The sequence below is a fragment of the Leptodactylus fuscus genome, chromosome 9 (assembly GCF_031893055.1).
Source record: "Leptodactylus fuscus isolate aLepFus1 chromosome 9, aLepFus1.hap2, whole genome shotgun sequence".
In the NCBI taxonomy this organism is placed as follows: domain Eukaryota; kingdom Metazoa; phylum Chordata; class Amphibia; order Anura; family Leptodactylidae; genus Leptodactylus; species Leptodactylus fuscus.
Window position 1 is genome coordinate 44,171,326 of NC_134273.1, and position 22,589 is coordinate 44,193,914.

The following is a 22,589-nucleotide window of genomic DNA, read 5'->3' on the forward strand; positions in this document are numbered from 1 at the left end:
AGTATCCAAGAGAGGGGCTCTTATGTTCTCAATGCAGTTTCACTCTTTAACTCTTGGTGCCATCCACAGTTTATACACATACCAACCACCACTGCGCATGCTCCAGAATACTTTTGATCATGTGATCATTACATCAGGATGGGCTGACCCAGGTAGGCCGCATCTTCACGCAGGCCACGCCCATAGCTTCCGGAACCGAGGCTGATACACTGCAGCCTCTTTCTAGTTAGACACGCCTTCCAGGCCCTCACAGTATATATATGAACAGTGTTCAGCTGTATCCTGCCTGATTCATCACTTTATACACAGGTAAATGAAAGTCATTAGTGCTGACATAGCTGTGACACTCAGCTCTTATGGGCACTTACTATATTAACCTGTACACTTGGCTTTTGTGCCCAGTCTTGTGTGTCTTACCATGTAACTCATCTTCTTGTGTTTCTATGCATAATACTATGTATACCAGCATAATAATAGTACCGCACTATAGTGGCTGTAAGTTTATTGGCTTATATAATATTACTACCTTCTTTTGTATGATAGTTTGGCTATTTTATTTTTATTGTTATATTACACCTATATAGAACCACTGTATATATCTTGTACTCTACGCTATACTATACCTATGTAGATCTACCATAGGTGACTCATTACTATTGCACTTACCTGTATATAACGGTGACTCTGTATATGTCTTATTTCTATTTACTATACTTTATATATGTAATCATTCCTCTGGATACATAATGTTTTGTATATGGATTGTTTCTTCACTATTGTGACTTTTATCTCCCATTGGTCACAATGATTGTAATTTATCTATACGTTTTCTTGTAGAGCTCTGATGTGAAAAAGGAAGTTCCCTTTTTGATTGGAAATCATATAAACTTCATTTGTGCTTGGTTTCCTCTACATATAGAGTGAGTTGGAGAACACTATCACGCAGCACCATCAACAAACAGAAGTGTGTGGCACCATTGTCTTCCTATTGAGAGAAATTGTAGCGTTGCCATGGAACCTGGCCAGGGCCCACAGCCGGTGCAGCTCTACGTGTATGACCTCTCGCGTGGCCTTGCCCGCCGTCTTAGTCCTGTCATGCTTGGTATGTTGTGCCTTACATGAGGTGTGTAGGTGCACTTTATAAATGTCAATTTGTTAGTTGTGTTCAGAACATGGTGGTAGGGTTCTAGTGGTTGTGGGTGTGTGTCTTGGTCACTGTCAGGTGAGGTAGAATCCTAGAAAATTGATAAGGAGAGGGACTAGTGTGAGTTAGAATGTTCTGTAAATTATTCTAAGCTTTTTTTTTTTTTATTGATCTGTTTTTCTTTTTTTTTTTTTTTTTTTTTTTTTTTTTTTTTCTTCAAGGAAAACAGCTGGAAGGTATCTGGTAAGTGTTCACGTTTATTACCACACTTGGGTTGATTGTACATAAATGGTGGTGTATTTGTATATATGATGGAAGTTTACTATCAGACAAGCATAACTAACATCATACATACAGGTGTATACTGTTATACATACAAGCATGTCTACAGTTATACGTACAACAGTATATACCTGTATGTATGGTGGTATTTTTGTATGTCTGATAATATACTTATGTATATACTGTGCCCTACTTGGCTGGGATGCATGGGTCAGAATTCTGTTTGAATTTTTGTAACAAATAGTGGACTATATATTCTTGGACTGTAATTCGGAAGACAGGGCTACATGGTAGGAGGGGAAATAACAGGAATCAAATCTTACAAGTGTTTATTCGGCCGATTGGCCCATGGTTAAGGACCTTTCAAGCTGTCTTGCTTTGACCCCAATGAGACATGTCACCAGAGATGACTAGGCGTAGTTGTTTTTTTGTTTTTTTACCACTTGCTGTAAGTGTTAATCCAGAGGAAGACAAAACCCCATGAGACTGATGTCAATTGCCCCATGCCGGAGGAAGGAATTCCTTCCCAACTCCAAATCCATTAATGTAAAACTGTGGCTCAACTTGTTTAAAAAAAAAAAAAAAAAAAAAAAAAATTCCAAAACTTTATAATATTTTTGTGTACAAGAAAGACATCCGGGCCCTTTTTGAACAATCACAATGAATTCGCCTTCACAACATCCTGTGGCAGCAAGTGCCATAAACTCACACATTTTGGAAATCACAGCACTTCTTTAATATGCGGATGGGATTTGCTGTGAGGAGCCTGCCTAAAAATATTATTTTGTAACCTAAGCAGAGTTGCCCTGATAAAGCTTACCTCTGCTGTAAATGCAGTGTCCAGCAGGGGGAGTTTTTCTGTGTGTAAGATGACTAAGCAAATCATTACATTGTTGCCTGGTGTCATGCTACAGTCCTCACAGAATTGTACAGTACTTAGCAGCTTAAGACTAAGGCCCCACATAGCAAGCCGCAGCAAAAAAGAGCTACAGGAAAACCCACGGCAGCAACGCATCAGTTTTTCCCATAGCACAGGAAACTTCTTCAGACATTGTTTCCATTATACCTATAGGGAATCTGCCAGCGTTTCTATAGGTACAACTGATGTGCTGTGACTTCCAAAATCGCAACAGTTTTGGAAATTCCAGCTTGTTCACTAGGCATATTTTTACGCAGATTGTGGATTGATTGACTAGAATCCTGTCCACTTTGCAGAGACTGTAAAATTTTTTTTTTTTTTTTTTTTTCTCCACATGGGCCTAAAGGTGCAATTGAAACTGTTCAGGGAACATAAATTTCCCCATCACACATTTATAATTGTTTGGTTTATTTCCCAGGCACACCTCCATTATTGTTTTTAAAGAGGAATTCTTCTATGGTGGAGGAGGCATCACTAGCTGTGTGCCGGTAAGAACTGATTGACTGCTTTTTATAACCTCCACAAAGCCATGTTGTTTCATTGTTTGTTGCACGTGTTATTAAAGCTGTCATTTTGTTGTAATCATGAAAATGACAAAAAATCAGGCACTTCTATATTTAGATAGATATCAGTATTATTCCCTACCTAATCAGACTCTAAGTGCATTATAACCAGTAGTTCTCAACCTTTCTAATGCTGTGACCCCCGCAATACAGTTCCTCATGTTGCGGTGACCCCAAACAAAAAATAAAATAATTTTGGTGGCTACTTCAAAACTGTGTAATTTTGCTACAGTTATAATTTGGAATGTAAATACCTGATATGCATTATGTATTCTTACTGCTACAAATCGCTCATTGCTATGCCCCCCACACCACTGTTATATAATCCTCATATCACCCCGCCACTGTATATGTTCCTCAGTACCCCCCCACCCACTGTATTATATGCTCCTCGATACCACACACACACACACACACACACACACACACTGTATTATATACTCCTCAGTACCACCTCCCTCACTGTATTATATGCTCCTCAGTACAACACACACTCTATCATACTTACCCATGAAGAGCCTCCGCGCGTCGTCCTCCAGACTGCAGGAGCGATGACGTCGGGGCAGAGGTCACTCTCTGTAGGCTGTGGTCACGTGGCCTAAAATGACAGCTTTCAGTTGTTTGTGCATTTGCACAGACAACTGAAAGCAGCGATCTGCTCACTAACAGGAAATCGGATTCCCTGTTAGTGAGCGATCCAGCAGTGGCGCAATTTGAGAAGTAGAGTAATTGATGATCACATTTATATAAGCTAAATGGCATCAGTAGAGCAATTGCAAAATAAAAAGTGAATAGTGTGTGTGTGTGGGGGGGAGTCAGAGGGTTAAAAGCAGGTCAGGGAAGAGTAGGTATTCATGGTAAGACCGTTTCTTTTTACCTTTGTGTACTCCATGAGGCAGACTGCATTACACGGGCAGACTGTGAGTAATATCTAGCTTGATTGTATTAGGCAGACTATATGTATTGATGAGGTGTGGCTGTTATACACTCAACGGCCACTTTATTAGGTACACCTGTCCAACTGCTCGTTAACACTTAATTTCTAATCAGCCAATCACATGGCGGCAACTCAGTGCATTTAGACATGGTCAAGACAATCTCCTGCAGTTCAAACCGAGCATCAGTATGGGGAAGAAAGGTGATTTGAGTGCCTTTGAATGTGGCATGGTTGTTGGTGCCAGAAGGGCTGGTCTGAGTATTTCAGAAACTGCTGATCTACTGGGATTTTCACGCACAACCATCTCTAGGGTTTACAGAGAATGGTCCGAAAAAGAAAAAACATCCAGTGAGCGGCAATTCTGTGGGCGGAAATGCATTGTTGATGCCAGAGGTCAGAGGAGAATGGCCAGACTGGTTCGAGCTGATAGAAAGGCAACAGTGACTCAAATAGCCACCCGTTACAACCAAGGTAGCCAGAAGAGCATCTCTGAACGCACAGTACGTCGAACTTTGAGGCAGATGGGCTACAGCAGCAGAAGACCACACCAGGTGCCACTCCTTTCAGCTAAGAAGAGGAAACTGAGGCTACAATTTGCACAAGCTCATCGAAATTGGACAATTGAAGATTGGAAAAACGTTGCCTGGTCTGATGAGTCTCGATTTCTGCTGCGACATTCGGATGGTAGGGTCAGAATTTGGTGTCAACAACATGAAAGCATGGATCCATCCTGCCTTGTATCAACGGTTCAGGCTGGTGGTGGTGGTGTCATGGTGTGGGGAATATTTTCTTGGCACTCTTTGGGCCCCTTGGTACCAATTGAGCATCGTTGCAACGCCAAAGCCTACCTGAGTATTGTTGCTGACCATGTCCATCCCTTTATGACCACAATGTACCCAACATCTGATGGCTACTTTCAGCAGGATAATGCGCCATGTCATAAAGCTGGAATCATCTCAGACTGGTTTCTTGAACATGACAATGAGTTCACTGTACTCCAATGGCCTCCACAGTCACCAGATCTCAATCCAATAGAGCATCTTTGGGATGTGGTGGAACGGGAGATTCGCATCATGGATGTGCAGCCGACAAATCTGCGGCAACTGTGTGATGCCATCATGTCAATATGGACCAAAATCTCTGAGGAATGCTTCCAGCACCTTGTTGAATCTATGCCACGAAGAATTGAGGCAGTTCTGAAGGCAAAAGGGGGTCCAACCCGTTACTAGCATGGTGTACCTAATAAAGTGGCCGGTGAGTGTACGTGGATACCTCGTCTGCTTATACAGTGACAGGGTGCCTTATGTTTAACATGGATGACTGTGACCACTTTATATATCCCCCTGTGGGATTTGTTGGTATTTTAATACTTATGTCCAAGAACTTGGTTTTAATGTATCTATTTAAATGTTAAGTTTTATTTGCATCAGTGCTTTTTTTTTTTTTTTTTTTTTTTGTTTAATCTGTTGCATTGCACGTGCCTTCTATATTACAATACTGTGCACGTCTTAGCTCATATTTTGCTTGTTCTGAGAACACTAGAGGATAAAAGAGTATAGGGGAGAGAGGAGTAAACTTGGTTATTTGTTAGTCAGTAGTGGAGCAAGATCAGGCAAGCTGAAACAAGAGACCTCCTGATGGAGCGGTAGGGGGTGGAGAAAAAATGCTGAAAAACCAGGTAAGAAAGAAAGGGTGACTAGTTTAAGTAGTGTGCAGTCAAGCCAAGGTGACAATGCTTTCCAGAATTTGTGGTGGGATCACCTTTGCCAACTAGAGAGTTCTTCAAAACAGGCAATTTGAGAAACTTTAGAAAGCCATAACTGCTTGGTGGGAATGTCAGTTTGGAGTCAGAATTGCAGGATGAGCAGGAACTTATTGGGGATGAGCATTTTAAGATAATCCTTTTGGGATTATCCCACTGTGGGGAAACTTCAGTGTGTTTCAGCAGCATGATATACAGATACAGGATAATAACAGTAATATATTACAGAAGGAGACACACATTGTCAGGTGTTAAGACAAAGGACCAGCTTGTAATTTGTTGGATTGTTACCTGCACATCCTTCCAGAAAGGCTGTATGACTGAGCAATGCTACCAGATATGTGTAAACAGGGCCGCCATCAGGAATTTTGGGGCCCCATACAGCCTAAGTGTCTGGCTCCCCCCCCCCCCCCCCTGCCATTTTAAAACTACTTTATTTTGCGACATACCAATTATGTATTAAATCTACCTTTATTTAGCAGCATTACAAGGCTTAATCAAATTATATTTGCAGGTAAAATCTGTTACGTGTGAAAGTGCCTATAGAGAGCCAACACCATTTATAAGAGCCCTCTTAGTAAATCCTCAGGGCTTTTTCACATTGTGTTTTTGGCCTCCCTTGCCAGGATACGTTGGTAACCAGTCAGAATCAGCTGTCAACTTATCCCTGCACGAAGAACTGGCCATTAAAAAAAAAAAAGGGGGGGGGGCCTGCAGTTCTCCGTGCAGGGATAAGTTGACAGCTGATTCTGACTGGTTAATACTGGCTTATCAGCGGCCCTGTGTGTAAACGTGCCATCCTGAGACTTGCAGTGCCAACAAATATTTGAAGAGGATAGTGAGTGATGAAATAACCGTGCGGGTGTTTGATACACCCAGCTTTTTTTTTTTTTTTTTTTTTTTTTTTTTTTTTTTTTTTGCATAGTTTGCTGCAGTTTGAGCTAAAGCCAAGAGTGACTACAAAAGGAATAGGAAATATATAGGATGTTCTTATACTCCCTTCTGCTCAATCCACTCCTGGCTTTGGCTCCAAAAAAGCTGCATTTTTGCAATGTGGGGCTTCATTCAGCCTTAGTGTTTTATGGGGGTGATCATATTTGTAAAGAACATGTGAGATTTTCCCCAAAAGCTGGGAGGTCGCAGATAGGGCTCTTCTGAAAGGCATGAGGTGTCTCCCAAACCCTTTCAGATGTAGGAGGGAATGTAATCCAAATGGTTCCGATGGAGGAAGGAAAGGTTAAGATCTCCAATAAAGGGATAGTGTTTACGTTGCTAGATCAGGTCCATTTTGAGTGAGGAAGGTGGTCCTTTCTGTGACAGCTCTCTGTATACACAGTCATAGAGGCTCTTCAAAATGAAGAAAGTCAGTGGATAAATGACAAGTTGTTCTGAATCTTTTCTCACAAAACTATATAAATCCATTTGCTCCACTATGCCTTGTCTCTAACTTGCTACCTGCAGATTGCACTGCATTTTCCTGCTGACAGGTTCCCTTAGAATCCATTAGTGGGACTAAAAATAAAAGTGAAAATATATTTTAAAACAATTAAACACTTTAAAGTACATTTCATTCCCAGTTTTACCTATAAAATGAATTGTATATTTAAAAAAAAAAGTAAATCTACGGTAATTTATATTGCCACATCTGAAAATACCTGAGCTAACAGTGTATTAAATTAAATATAATTAAAACATATTTATCTCAGTGCACACTGTAATGGGGGGGGGGGGGGGGAGAATCTGAGATTCCAAACAGTTTTCCAAAATGTTACCAGCAAAAATTACGTCTCCCTGCAAAAAGGCAAGCCCTTAGGCTAGGGTCACATTTGTGCTGGGCGCTCCATTGCATTGCATCATTTGTTAAAATAAAAGTTTATAACTTAGTGACATGTTTTTTCTTAGGGGGGCACAATGCTGGGTGAACCAGACAATGTAATAGACCTTGGTACCACTGAAGTGACAGAAGAGATCTTTCTAGAGTACCTGTCTTCTCTCGGAGAGTCTGGTTTCAGGTAGGCATTTGTCGCTATGAATGGGGAAAAAATGATGTATGAATGCTGATGATGCACTTTCTGTATACATATCTCTTCCACTGAATTTTTATTTTATTTTTTTTTGTTCTCTGTAAAGTCAGCATAACCTCTGTAAACTCATTTTACAACGGCTGATGTGAGGCCCAGAAGAAACACCAATCAGAGGGGGCCACACGGTGGCTCAGTGGTTAGCACTGCAGCCTTGCAGTGCTGGGGTCCTGGTGTTCAAATCCCACCAAGGGCAAAAAAAACATCTGCAAGGAGTTTGTATGTTCTCTCCGTGTTTGGATGGATTTCCATCCCATATTCCAAAAAAAGACATACTGATAGGGGGAAAAATGTACATTGTGAGCTCTGTGGGCTCACAATCTACATTTAAACAAAAAAAAAAAAACACAGATCAGTGATTGTTGAATGGGCATTCACTTAGCTCAATGTAAAGTGTATAGGAGCCAAGTGATCATTAACGCCCTTGTTTATCTCCTATCCATTTTAAGATGTTGGTAGGATAACCCCTATTCATACAGATATGTACAGCTGAACATTCTCCATACATTGTCATAAAAGATGCAATCAGCCCTTGAGTTACTGCTGACTTATTCATTGGCCTTGTCTGGACTGGCTAAAGAGTGCTACTTGAATATGTTGGCACTATATAAATGTTTTATTAGTGCCCCTTTGGACACCTCTTGGGGAAGGTATTACATCAGGGCTGTGGAGTCAGCAGGTCAAACCAGGCTCTTGACTATTTTCCCACAGCATAATTCTAGGACTGGCTCAGCGTTCCTCAATATTATGACAGAACAGTTAAAAATAGTAAATTTTTATTTAAAAAAAAAAATAAAAAAAATAAAGCAAGCAAATTATGTATGAAACTTATACATCTAATTATACAATATTACAAATAGGGCCTAGAATGAACTCTGCTGTGTGCATAGGAGTCACTGCATGCATCATAGTCAGTTATCATGTGATGAGCTCCCAAATGGCCAGATCACTACAGTAATAAACTGATGGCATTATATGATTACATAACTGTTCAGGAGCTCACTGCATCTTAACTATGATGTAGTGACTCCTATGCATATGGCCCAGTTCAGTCCAGGTGTTTCCCACAGATGGGACTCAGTTGTGTTCAAGGGCCCTACAAGTTACAGAACAAACTCTGAGAAATCTCACACGCTTTGAGTGTTTGGGCCTGTTCTCACAAAGTAACGCGGCGCTCATTCTGACACGTAAACGCGCATCAGCGTGAGCGCTTCAAAACAGAATCCCATTTACTTCAATGGGTTAAAAAGCCTCCCAGTGACTTCAATGTGTAGCATGCGTAAGAATGCACCCATTGAAGTCAATGGGATTCTGTTTTGGTGCACTCACTCTGATGCGTGTTTACGTGTCAGATTGGGTGCTGTTACTTCGTGAGAAGGGGTCCTTTAACCTAAGTGTCTAATGCTGTTTGATAAATTGGTCCTCATTATTGGACTGTCTAATCCAGTGGTTCTTAACCAGGGTTCAATCGAACCCCTGGCCCATATGCACGGTTCATTTTGTGTACCAGTGAAAAAACATATACCTGTGTCTTGAATTTTGAAATAAATCATATTTGATTAATCACTAAAGAAGGGTTCGGTGAATGTGCATATGAAACTGGTGGTTTCGGTACTTCAAACAAGGTTAAGAACCACTGGTCTAGTCTAAATAACAAAGTTCATAATGGTCTAAAACGCTTCATAAATATACAGCATGGCATATAGACAGCATTTTGCTGTACATTACACTATAGGGGCCCCTTCATACAGAGTATACGCTCACTGATTCTGAATGTGTAACACGTTCCAAATCAGCGGCGTTAAAACAGATCCCATTGCTTTCTATGGGAGCTGGCATACGTGCGCTCCCCATAGAAATTAATGGGTAGCCCATTCAAATATGGAAACATTTGTTCCTAGTAAAGGTCTTTGAAAGCCTAGGTACACTTTAAACAACTTTTTGCTTTTCTGGCAGCATTTTTGTAATTAAAGGGGTTGGCCACTTTCAGACCAATATTGTCAAACAAATGTGCAATAAAAAGATATACAGTTTTCCAATATACTTTCTGTATCAATTCCTCACGGTTTTCTAGATCTCGGCTTGCTGTCATTCATTCTGTTACTTCTAGTGGATAAAACTCTGACCATGGTCATGTGATTTCCGGTCCATGGTCATGTGATGTACACACATGTGCACAGCTGATTACCAGGCAGATGTCTGATTACTGTGCTGTGACTATAACGAGCGGCACCTGTGTACTCATCACATGACCATGGACTGTAAATCACATGACCATGGTCAGAGTTTTATCCTCTAGAAGTAACAATGAATGGCAGCAAGCAGAGATCTAGAAAACCGCGAGGAATTGATACAGAAAGTATATTGGAAAACTGTATATCTTTTTATTGTACATTTGTCAATATTGGTCTGAAAGTGGTCAACCCCTTTAATGTTGTCAACTACTAAATAGATTTTGGCTCCTTTACATGACATTGTGCTGAAATCCACTCTCTTCAATATTTTTTTTTTTTTTTTCCTTGTTTCTCTGATTATAAACTGTAAAATGATGATGGCTTTGGCATCATATGATGACATTCCAGAGAAGTCTTATGCATGTGTATATATCGAAGATCAGTATGAGACTGTTAACCACCCACAGGTCCAGTGGTTTAGTGTCCCATAGAGGCATCTAGTAATTCCATTCATGCCCGCATTGAAAAAAATGTGTAATTGCCTAGCAATGAGTTTGCAGAAGACTCCTTTCTGGTGTACTTGGTTCCTGAGCAGTTCTTTAGTGAAGTCAGGGGTGTACACCCTGGCTTCACTGTATATGTGCACCGAACTGTGCCAGGAATACAGGAGGTGTGTGTGGTTTTCCTCCCCACACTGACAGGTTCCCTTTAAGGATTGGTTGTGAAGAATATGCATTGCACAAATTGTTAGGGCACATTCACACTGAGCTTTTGGGTGCTGATTTTGACGCTGAATCAGTGTCAGAATCCACGTGGAAAAAAAGCCTCCTCATAGAGTTCTATGGGTTCTGCTTGCTATTTTTCCGCTAGCGGAAAAAAAGCTTCCTTCAGGTGGATTCTGCCTGCAAAAACCAATGCAGTCAATGGGAGGCGAAAAATCCATGTTGCGGAACTGGAAAAAAACACTAGCTTTTTTTTTTTTTTTAATCAAGGTCCATACACTGTTCTGGAGGGAAAAAACGCCTGAAAACTGTTTTCTAATTCCTGAAGCGTATATTTTTTATTTATTTTTTTTTTTATTTTTTCCTCGCCAAAAAATCTGTGTGAATGGACCCTAAGAGGTGGGTTTGTGTGTTGGTTGTGGAGTTTTTGTTTTCCAATTAAAAATTAAAACCTGCTACAGAAATAATCTGAACACCCCCTGCTTTTACCTACCCTTTTCATAAAATGTGCACTCTTTTTGGTATCAAGTGTATTGCATAGAACAGTGCTAGGTGTCAGTTTGCTATATACTCTTTTCACCACAGTGGGGAGTCCTACCAGCTATTTGATCACAACTGTAATACGTTCAGCAATGAAGTCGCTCAATTTCTGACTGGGAGGAAGATTCCTTCATATATTACAGAGCTGCCGTCTGAAGTCCTGTCTACGTAAGTATATGGACTTTTTCTTCAGTTCATGAATATTATAACTTTGTGCAGAGTATCAGGTTGTAAAATATTAAAGTAAGGGACATTCTCAGAGAAATAGTTTCTTCAGTGTAAAAGCTGCTTCATGGTCTTAAAATATAGTCTGAGCGCACTGCAGTATTATAATGCCAAAGTATGGTGTTACTATTGTCTCTGGTGACTAGAACATCTTCTACAATTACAGCACCCTATGTAAGTTACAAGATTTTGCCTGCTGCTGTTTTGTCTCCATTGGAGAGTTGCACTGTTACACCACAGCAAAACGTATATAGTGGTGAATTGGGCTTTTAATTTCCTGTGGTTAGAAAAGAATGACACTCAGGGTACACAGGGGCTGACTTCATATGCCTTGTACACTGTATTCTGGCATAAAGGCAATGTCAAGTCAGTGTTTTGCATGCAGATACATTTGTGCAAATAATTGTGCTACTTTGTTTCACACATTGGCAGTTTTAACATAATTTTCACCAGAAAACTGGCACAAACAATGGCTGAAATCTATGGCAACCCCTATCTGGTATAGCATTTAATTTATGGCACACAGACCAGACTAGATGCGCCAAAATAGAGGCATGGGTCCCTTGATCTATTTTGGCACATCTCACTCCAGTGTGGCTGTTCATTAAGTCTAGCACAGTTTACATTAATCTTAATGGGATTTTCTAGATCTCTAGCATAGGTCATCAACTGAAGATCTGTGGGAGACTGACACATGGGATCCCCTTAGGTCAACTGTTTAATGTAGCAGCTCACTGAGCATCTCTGTCACTGAACATGACATCACTTTCACCAATAAATGGACTGAGCTGTGATGCCAAGCACAGCCCCTGCACAAATGTAAGTCTGTACGCTTGCTAAGTACTAAGGAGGCTGCAGCTACTTCAGACAGCTGATTGGTCAGAGACCCAGGTATTGACCCCTTCCTCTCTTTAATTGATGACCTATCCTAAGGAAAAACCTTTTAATAAATTGGCCCTTCAGTGTTCATTTTGTTATGTTCATACTACAGCATGCCTTATTTATCCATTACAGCTACATTTAGGGTTCCCTGACTTGTTCTAGACCACTCTATCCTGGATAGTGGACCTTCACTCAACTAGCTGGGGTTAGTTGGACCCAGGCACCTGGCCAGTCCTCCTTTTGAACTAGAGTTTTTGTGCTGTGGTGGGTGCTATAGAGTAGTTGTGCTTTCCTGCTGGGCTAGAGTCTCTTTTCTCAGCTGACTGTACTCCCAATCTATATGACTCCTAAATTTCTTCACACAAAACAAATCTAAAGTTTTTACCGAACTCCCTCTTTAATATTTGAAGTTCAAAATCAATTCACTTAGATTTGTGGCCTTCAAGTTGGAGTGGTAGCAGTCTTCCTGCTCTTCCAATAGCAGAACTGGGTCTGCAGTGCCACTTCTCCCTAGTTCAGTTGTTAAAGCTGAAATGTCAGAACCTGGGTTGAACCTGGCTGCATTTAGTTACCACTCCCTGCTCCTGCTTGCAGCCTCCTCTTCAGCCTTCAATGTGCCTTGTGTGATGCACATCAGGTCTTGGTGATGTAATGTGCATTGGGGAAGGGGGGGGGCCTTGAAGGCTTAAGAGGGAAGAAAAGACCTCCACTATGTGTGAAAAAAAAACAGTGAAGATCCATTAAGGCTACCCTAAGGCACTGGGGCCAACAGGTGATTAACTGGTACCCTGGCAGGCCAGTCCAAGCTTGCTGTGGTTAACAGTGCTGGCAGGCTATATATTGTTTTAGACAGGGCCTGCAGGTTGGTAGAAATTTCAACACTGGCTGCAATTGGTCCCCAGGCTGGTCTTTAGGGTTTAGGAACCCCCCCAGGTGAAGCTCATTCATTGCTTTTATATCTGGTACAGAGCATTACACAGATATTTTCTTTGAATTCCCATCAACCTGTAAAGTGTGTGTGTGTGTGTTCACACAATGGGACTGTGGGCCCTGCTTACAATCTGAGATAGTGGGGGTCAACACAACAGGTAGCAGGGGCGGCATCAAAGGCATTACACAAACACAAAACTTTGAGCCGTCACCAGACGTGTCCTTTATAGGTCCAAACACAAGCCACATGTTAGTTAGCCTGAAATGGCATCATATCATGTGGGGGAGCGGGAACAGAGACAGGTTAATTTTAGGGATTCTAATTACAGTACGGAAGGGTTTACATTAGGAATTGTGATAGGCCTGTCTGAAAAGATTTGTCTTAGTTTGGGCTTGAAGCTGTAGAAATTGGAAGTTAATCTGATTGTTTGGTGTAGAGCATTCCAAAGAAGTGGTGCAGCTCGGGAGAAGTCTTGTATACGAGCGTGGGAGGTTCTGATAATAGAGGATGTAAGTGTTAGGTCATTGAGTGAGCGGAGAACAGGTTGGGCGGTAGACAGATGAGGGAGGAAATGTTATTGAGGTGCAGCATTATGGAGAGCTTTGTGGATAAGGGTGATTAAAATATAAAGTTATTCTATAATGAATAGACAGCCAATGTAGCGACTGGCACTGACCGGAGGCATTGCTGTAGCTTCTAGACCATTGGTTCTACACCTTGTTTGAGGCACCGAACCCACCAGTTTTATATGCACATTCACTGAACCCTTCTTTAGTGATATATCAAATGTGGTGTTTTTTTTTCTGGTACACAAAATGAACCATGCATATGGCCTAGGGTTCGCTCGAACCCTAGTTAAGAACCACTGGTCTAGACTGATGGATGAGCCTGGTCGCTGTATTCAGAATAGATTGTAGAGGGGACCGTTTAGTAAGGGGAAGACCGATTAGTAAGGAATTACAGTAGTCAAGGTAAGAATGAATCAGACAAGAAGTATCTTTCTTTAATGTATCTCTGGGACGGAAAGGGTGTATTCTGGAGATGTTTTTGAGGTGGAGGTGACATGAGCGTGCGAGTGATTCAATATGGGGGGGTGAAGGAAAGGTCTGAGTCAAACATAACCCTGAGGCAGCGGGCCTGCTGCCTAGGAGTTATAGTAAGGCCTGAGACTGCAATGGATATATCCGAGACAGCTCTATTAGATGGTGGAAACAGTAGTAGTTCAAGTCTTGGAGAGATTTAGATTCAGACAGAGCGAAGACATGATAGTTGAGACAGCAGAAACACACTGGTGTTCTGTATTAGTGCAGGGGTGATGTCACGGGAAGATGTGTATAATTGGGCATCAGCATAAAGATGGTACCAGAAGCCAAATGTGGTGATGGTTTGTCTAATGGGGGCTGTGTAGAGAGAAGAGCAGGGGGCCTAGGACCAAGCCCTGAGGAACCCCAACAGCAAGGGAAAGAGGGGAGGAAACAGAGCCGGCAAATGATGCACTGAAAGTGCAATCTGAGAGGAGAGCGCAGTGTCGTTGAGGCCGACTGAGCGGAGCATAGTGAGGAGAAGTTGATGGTCAACAGTGTCAAATGCTGCAGAGGTCCAGAAGAGTAAGAGAAGTCACCATTAGATTTAGCCATCAGGAGATCATTGGAGACTTTTGTGATACTTCGTTCCTTTTTATCCTCAGGGGGTGGAGTTATTTTTGCCTCCCTTTAATGTCCTTGCAAGTAAAGCATTTACCATTTCAGGAAACCAAACTCTAATGTACTTATTATAAACTTTTTTTTTTTTTTTTCCCTTCTCTTCCCCAGACCCTTTGGACAAGCCCTCCGTCCTCTGCTAGATTCTGTTCAAATTCAACCCCCTGGAGGAAACAGTTTTAACAGGCAAAATGGACCAAGCTAACCAGGATGGAATGGAGTGTTCCCTGTTGTGGGCAGTGCCCCAGTTCTTAATTTAATATAATTTTATTATATATTTCTGACCACATTGTTGTTTTACAGTCACCTTCTGCAGTAGGAGAATATATTCTGAATGTTCATCTATGGTTTAAGTTGCATCAAACAACTCTATCCAAACAAAAGTAAAGGTGCATCAAATATATATATGGGGGGGGGGGTCTGGTAAGTCACAAAAGTTTGAGGGAAACTGATGCTAGAACAGATCCCATAGTTTTTCTATGGGATCCATTCCTGCGTCAGTTATGAGGACCTGTCCAGGACTTTTCAGGACTTTTTTTTTTTTTTTTTTTTTCTTCTCCCTCCCCCTCAGCTCTTGCAGGCCTGGGTCAGTACTTGGAACAGCAGAAAGATGCTGTGTCTCCATTATTGGCATATGTTTCCCTCTAGCTTTTCTGTACCATGTTGGTGCGAAACTACCACAGGGGGTGACTGATACGTTAACACACCCCAAATAGTTTTAGTTACTGAGCCATCAGTTAAGGTGGCCATACACACTACATTAGATGAATGTAGGCTTAAACCACCAATTTCACTAGGAGAAGCCATCCATCTAATCTGCATGTGGATGTCCAGGGACAGGATGTTGGATTTCAATATGGCCAGCCCTTTTGCTCTCAAGGAAGTTAGGTTGCTGCCAGGCCCCTGGCTTATTATAATCTTCACAATGAGACCATATGCATGTTTGGCTAAGGGTGCATTCACACTACTGATACGCTGACTGATTCTGAACGTTATAACACGTTCAGAATCAGTGGCGTATAAAGCAGATCCCATTCATTTCAATGGGAGCTGTCATACGAGCGCTCCCCATTGAAATGAATGGGCTGCTTTTTGCTCTACGAGCGCTCCCATTGAAGTGAATAGGAAGCGCTCGCGTGGACAGCTTGCCGTGTGAAGGGGCCCGGCGCTTGGCTCAGTCCGAGCCGTACACGCAAGCGCTTCCCATTCACTTCAATGGGAGCGCTTGTAGAGTAAAAAGCAGCCCATTCATTTCAATGGGGAGCGCCCGTATGCCAGCTCCCATTGAAATGAATGGAATCTGCTTTATACGCGCTGATTCTGAACGTGTTAATGTTCAGAATCGGTCAGCGTATCCATAGAAGTGTGAATGCACCCTTAGCCAAATTTGTATGGGATGGGGGGAATTGAAGGAATAGCTGATGACCGATCTATAGGTTTATGGCCAGCTTCAGAGTTTAAGCACAGAACTTACTCCCTGCTTTTGTTTCTGGTGTGTGGTTTTTGTTTTTTCTTCTTCTACCCCTTTTCATTCTTCTTTTCTTAAACCTATTAGGTAAAGGCTGAGTAGTTTTTATTCATTTTATATGTGAAGTTGATTTTCTGGATAAAGTAAGAAGGGTAAAGCGTGTTTCACACTACTTGCCACAAGGCGGTATCAGGAGCCGCCTCAAATACTCCATAAGTTGTAGCTATCCTTTCCATCTAGGTGTTATAGTCCTTGGAACTTAAACCAGTTGAAAAGGCAGTAAAGGGGAGACCTGGACCAATGTGCACACAAACAACCCATAGTTTTACAGCACACAGTGTTTTCGAAGTGGTTTTTCATCTTGACCATTGAGTATCTGAACTTTGTCATTCTGTCTTTACTGAACAATGAAGGAGCAAAGTGCAGTAAAATTGTCAGTGTTTTTCTTCATCCACACGGGTTGTTTTTCTGCAAGTTAATTTTTAATGTATGTTATCTCTCTTCATTGTTCTGATTTATTGGCATTACATTGTTTTGCTAATACAAGCACACAGCACTCTAGTAGCTTTCAACTGTGCAGTGCATGGCTTAAGCTTGATGATTTTTTTTTTTTTTTTATTTCATTGGAAAGAAAAACATAAAATGGCAAGTTGCACATGTTCCTCCATGGAGTTGCATGCAGATCAGTGCAGTGTATTACTGTACTAGAAAAGTGAATGAGACTTTACAGTATGTGGCATGAATGTGATATCTGCAGCGTGTCAGAGTGTTACCGGTATTCATTGTTTGCAAAGCACAAGGTGAGATCTGCAGCAAATCCACAAGTATTACAAAATAAACGCTCTTGTTTTTTTGCCACTGCAGATTTCTTCTGCAAAAAATCTCCAGAATATCAGCCCTGTGTGGATATATGCAAAAGTCATACATACTATCCTTACATGTTCATTGTATTTACCTCAGAACTAACTTAAATTCATTGAACTGTTTCTGTGGAAGCTTCTAATACCTCATTTTCTTCTTCTAAAGGAATGATATGTATTATCGGGATAGGTGGCCATATTTTAATTCTTCTGACATGGCAGTCTTCTATATGAGAATCTTCTTATACTATGACAGTTCTGCTATACTAGACTTATCTCAAGATCTCATGATCTTCATGCTCTCATTTGTATGAATGTTTCATCTGCAAACTAAAACCATATATGCGTGTGCTCTTCCAGTAACGTGGCTTATGTATATACTATATATAGCTAGATTTTGATGCAGGAGTCTCTCTGGGGGAAAAAAAAAATTATTGACATCTGTGCCAACTACAGCATTACCTATCCTATGCTATTAACTATTTGTTTGAGAACCTGTACCACTGTTAAATTGTATTACTCTGATGTGCTTTGGTAATGCTAGGTTCACACTGAACAACAGAGGTGGACCCTATTGACTATATACGATAATAGTCTGGTAGATGTCTGTAGTCTTTAATCTGAAAACGACAGATGAAAAATACTGATATGTGAACGTAGCATAAGATGGACACACTTATGTTCTCAATTTGTATTAGACTTCTCTGCCTCACAATCTATGATGGCATTGTGAATCACATAATTCATCTCCATATGTAATTTGTTGAGCCTTACAGTCCTTGTGTTGAAAGCTAAATTCTTACTTTGTTCAGTGCGACTAGTCCTGATAAATACATGGCCAGACCTATTATTGTGTCTATATAAAATAAAAATCTACTTTTCTTTAGCATCCTGACATGTACTGGCCAAATGTGTGCCAAACCAACACCTTTTTGGTATCATGCGTATGCAGAGATGGAGTGTCTTGTTCATGTTGCAGCTTTCCTTGGGAGTCTGCATGCCCCCTGCTCCTTAGTTTTCTTGGAAGTAAAATGTGACCAGAGGTGTCTCGTAGAAGCTTATCTGCTAGTCTCATGAAGCTATTCCATAATGTGCCAGTTCACATTGGTAGAATGAATAGATCTTCTGATGTGCTTTTAATAAATGTTTTTGATGTTTCCAATAAAAGAAAGAAGTTTATATAGTAGTAATTTAAAATATAAAATATATATTAACTTAATTCTCACTAGTTTGATTGCTATTACTGGATAAACCGTCCACATTAGAGCATGCATGTTTAGGTCTCATGCAGGAATCCTGGCTATATTGTGTACAGGGCACCTATAACTGTGATGCAATATATGGGGCATTACTGGAGGTTTGTCAGATTCTAAACTGATCTGTAAGTTCTCTTATGGCATGCTCCATCATGGGTGGTTGATTCATAGCTTTTCTTCCCTAACTTCTTTTTGAGGAGAATAGCTTTGTACAGAGTCCCATATGTAGTACAAAACCATTCAGGACACAGGGTGCCATAATACAACCTAATTGACGTGTGCATGAGACCTTAGGATAGGGATCAGAAATCTTTGGCACACCAGCTCTTTTGAATCCACAACTCCTAGCTTTAACACTCACTCGGGTGTTCACTGAACTTTCACAGATGGGAATGGAGGAAACTGGAAGTTGTAGTTTCACAACAGCTGGAGTGTCAAATATTGCTGGCCCTGTCTAGTTGTCTGAAGTCTGCAGCAGCTGCTAAAGCAGCGTGTAAATGGGAATCTCAAACATTCTCAAGAAGTTACTTTGTACATCCCCCTTGAAACAGCAAGTGAAGGTGGCATTAGAACGTTGCTGCCCCACTTTTATTCTCCTTATAAATAGTCAAGGTGATGTCATTGTGAATTTAAACCTATTTTTCTACAATACTAGCTCAGTATAAATGTTAATAGATCTTCTCCTTTCTTGTGTCCTGACATAAGTGAAGGTTACATGCTCTTATATACACTTATACCTCTGTCATATCCTTACAACATAACAGTGGATATATATTACATCTTTCATGATGTAGTATTATTATGTGAAAATTATTTTTTTTTTCCCCATGTCTAATTTTAGTATCTGTGTAATATGGTCTCATTCCTTATGTATTTTTATCATGGAAAGATGGGAATTGAATGTATAATAAATATAATATGTTTCACTATCCGAATGTCTTGCTCATTCTTTACATGATACTACGGTATTGAAGATGACATTGAACTTGGCAGTATGACAGCTTACATGTTAATGGTATATCTATAGGCTGACAGCGGTTTCTATTTATTCCTCTTGTGGCTGTTAAGTCAAGTAGGCCAAAGTTAAGATGACTCTAATTTTACACTCCCTGACTCCTCCTGACAGAGGCTGCAAAGCTCCTTATTCACAAAAAAGCTTGTGGTTGATTTTAGATGAAAGGAAATATGCAGCTAACTATATATTGAATTAAACTATACCAATAATTATATAATACAATTAAAAATCACGATTTTGAAGTCTGTCATTATTTAATAAAAAAAAAAAAAAAACTTACACAAAGTCCCTGACCGTCTCAATAATTTCAGTTTGTTTATTTCAAAGGAGAATATGTTCCTACTAGATAATGCAACCTCTATGGGCTCATGGCGGGTGGAGGGGATGGGGTGGTTTCTGTATTTTGTCGGTTTTTGTTTTCTGCGGCTACTGCTTAGGAGTTCACTGGAGAGAGTTTTACAAGTGGTTGCAGAAAAGGAATTGTATACTTTAAGGTTAAGGCCCCACAGGCTGGAACTACTGCGCTAAAGCGCTGCGGGAACGACTGTGGCATGAACTCATTGCGGTTCTTCCCACAGCGCTTTGAACAAAGTTCACTGACCTTTCCTCTGGACTTTCTGTTACAATTATATCTATGGCAAAGCTGCCGGCGTTTCCGTAGATATAATTGACATGCTGCGATTTTCAAAACTGCATAAAGGAGTTTTCCAGGACTATATCTAATCTCCTTCAGGGTAGGAGCCAATATCAGATTGTTGGGAATTTAACCTAACAATCAGCTAATTTAAAGGGATTGTGGTATTTAAACAAGTGCTGTGACCTCTTCGCTGCTTTTTAAGCACAAAACTATATATTCTATAGTGGCTGTGCTTGGTGTTGTAGCTCAGACCTATCCATTAGAATGGAACTGCAGCATGGTCATGTGGCCAATGGACGTGATGTCAAGGGCCTGAGACGTGGAAGCCTAACACTTCAAGTTCTTCAAACGGGTGATCGGTGGGGTCAGACTTTATAGTCTGATATTGAATTTCTTTCCTAAGCATGGGTTATTTGTATCATAGTCCTGGAAAACCATTTAATTGTATGACTCTAAAAGGGAAGAAGTGTGTGTGTGTGTGTGTGTGTGTGTGTGTTCCCTTTATTTTATAGATATCAGAGCCACTGCTGACCCACATGACCTCCTCTGCCCTGCTGCATCAAAATGTATTTTGGTGAACCAAGTCAGGAATCAAAGGAAAGTGGTGTTGGCCAACTGTTGCACAATAATAGTATCTCAAAACACATACATTGTTTGTTCTGCTGGAGTTTGGACCCTCCCAATATCACTGGTAGAGCAACTTTACCCTATTCTCACTCTATTGGCATTTGGTTTACATTTAAAACAAAAAATGCAGCATAAAACATTACAGGAATTGACTCTGTGGTGCCAGTAGCGTGGCTTGTGACCAATGCAGTCATTGAATGCTGTTAACATGTAAACAGACTGGGGGTCTAGTACTAGAGTGCCAGAGAAGCAAAGAGGTGGCACTGATGCAGTTGTTTCTAATGCAGTTTGCTTCTGCTTTTACATACTTGTGAGGTGGATAATCACTTTAATCCTCTTCTGTTTTAACCTTCTCTAAATCCATCACTGATCAAAGGGACTAGGTCAATAACACAAGTATGCTGGGTCTAACATAGCAAAGTTAACCTGTAGCCTTTTACTTTAAGGCTACGACCCCATGTAATGAAGTGCCACTAAAAAAAAAAAAAGTGGCAAAAAACATGGCATATGCTGTACTGCTTGCTTTCCTTTTGTGTGTGTGGTTTGTCTTTTTTCATTTCTTTTCCATCCCCCACAATGTGTAGACCAAGTTTAAAGAAAATGTCATTCCTTTGCTGGTATTGGAAAAACTCAGCATTTTTCCTGCAGTAGTCAAAAACGCTGCAACTGCACGATATTGGGCCAAGTCTAAGGAATGGAAATCTCTAGGGCTAGGTTCACACCTGCGTCTGTATTCTACTTTGGGGTTTTGGTCCCTGAACCTTTCAAATATAATTTTTTTTTTTTTTTTTTTTTTTTTTTTTTTTTTTTTTGTGGAAACTCAGCAGACCTCACCATGATCTGTGGGTAAGCAGCAGAAATGCTGTGACTTAAAAAAAAAAAAAAAAAAAAAAAGTTTTTGTAAATTGCAACAAAATGCTGAGGTTTTCTATAGAAGTATAATAGAGACAAGGTACGCGGATGAGAACTATGCTGACTTTTTAAGAAAAAAAAAAAGTGATGCGTTTCCATTATGGTGTTTAAGGCCACGGCCCCACGGGACGTAAAAGCCACGATCTGCCTGCAGCGGAAATGTTGCGGGAAGAATCGCGGCATTGTACAGTGCAAGCAAAGGGATGGGATTAATGCGAATCCCATGCCCACTTTGCGGAAAAAAACGCAGTGCAGACACACTGTGATTTGCAAAGCCGTTGCGGCTTTGCAAATCGTAGCATGTCAATCCTATTAATATTATAAATGTGAAAGTTTGGATGTTTGTGGGTTTGTGTGTTTGGATGTTTGGATGTTTGTTCCTCAATCACGCAAAACCCGCTTGACCGACTTGGCTGAAATTTTCCACAAACATAGTCACTACACTCGATTGCGCAATAGGCTACTTTTCGTCACAACAGCGCACATACGTTTGTGCCAGGACCCCCACAAAACCCAAACTCACACCACCATCTCTGCAATCTCACACACTTTGGACCATAGCAAGCCACAAAATTCATATTGCCCTCTACAGCCTAGCCCCTAACCCCACACAATCTCATATACATATACTTTACCACTTTGCCCCTCCCCTTAACGATACTCCAGGAGGTTCTCTTTAACGCTCCGGAGCAGCCATGTTTGCCGACCCCCACTGCTCTGACAATCCGTGACACCGCCCACCCATGTCAATACCCCTAGGAAGTCTAATAAATGCAAAAAAAAAAAAGTTTAAAAAAAAGTAAAAAAAAATTAAAAACAAATAAAAAGGATTAAAAATTCAAATCACCCCCCTTTCCCTAGAACACATATAAAAGTAGTTAAAAACTGTGAAACACATACATGTTAGGTATCCCCACGTCCGAAATCGCCCGCTCTACAAAGCTAGATAAAT

General features: G+C 40.8%; 2 protein-coding genes across 3 annotated transcripts in view; one reads left to right on the plus strand and one right to left on the minus strand.

The window, feature by feature from the left end:
* Window positions 1-22,589, minus strand: part of XRCC6 (X-ray repair cross complementing 6) — a 71,856-nt gene that overhangs the window by 44,014 nt on the left and 5,253 nt on the right. The window lies entirely within an intron of this gene.
* DESI1 (desumoylating isopeptidase 1) lies at window positions 247-16,025 on the plus strand. Of its 2 annotated transcripts, none has more exons than XM_075286896.1 (7): window positions 247-309; window positions 838-1,102; window positions 1,366-1,387; window positions 2,764-2,833; window positions 7,510-7,619; window positions 11,170-11,292; window positions 14,974-16,025. In XM_075286896.1, exons 2-7 carry the CDS (start codon window positions 1,012-1,014, stop codon window positions 15,065-15,067), a joined length of 510 nt encoding a protein of 169 aa, XP_075142997.1. In that variant the 5' UTR covers window positions 247-309; window positions 838-1,011; the 3' UTR covers window positions 15,068-16,025. The 2 variants fall into 2 exon arrangements, with proteins under 2 accessions (XP_075142997.1, XP_075142998.1); XM_075286897.1 differs by having other exon boundaries at window positions 920-1,102.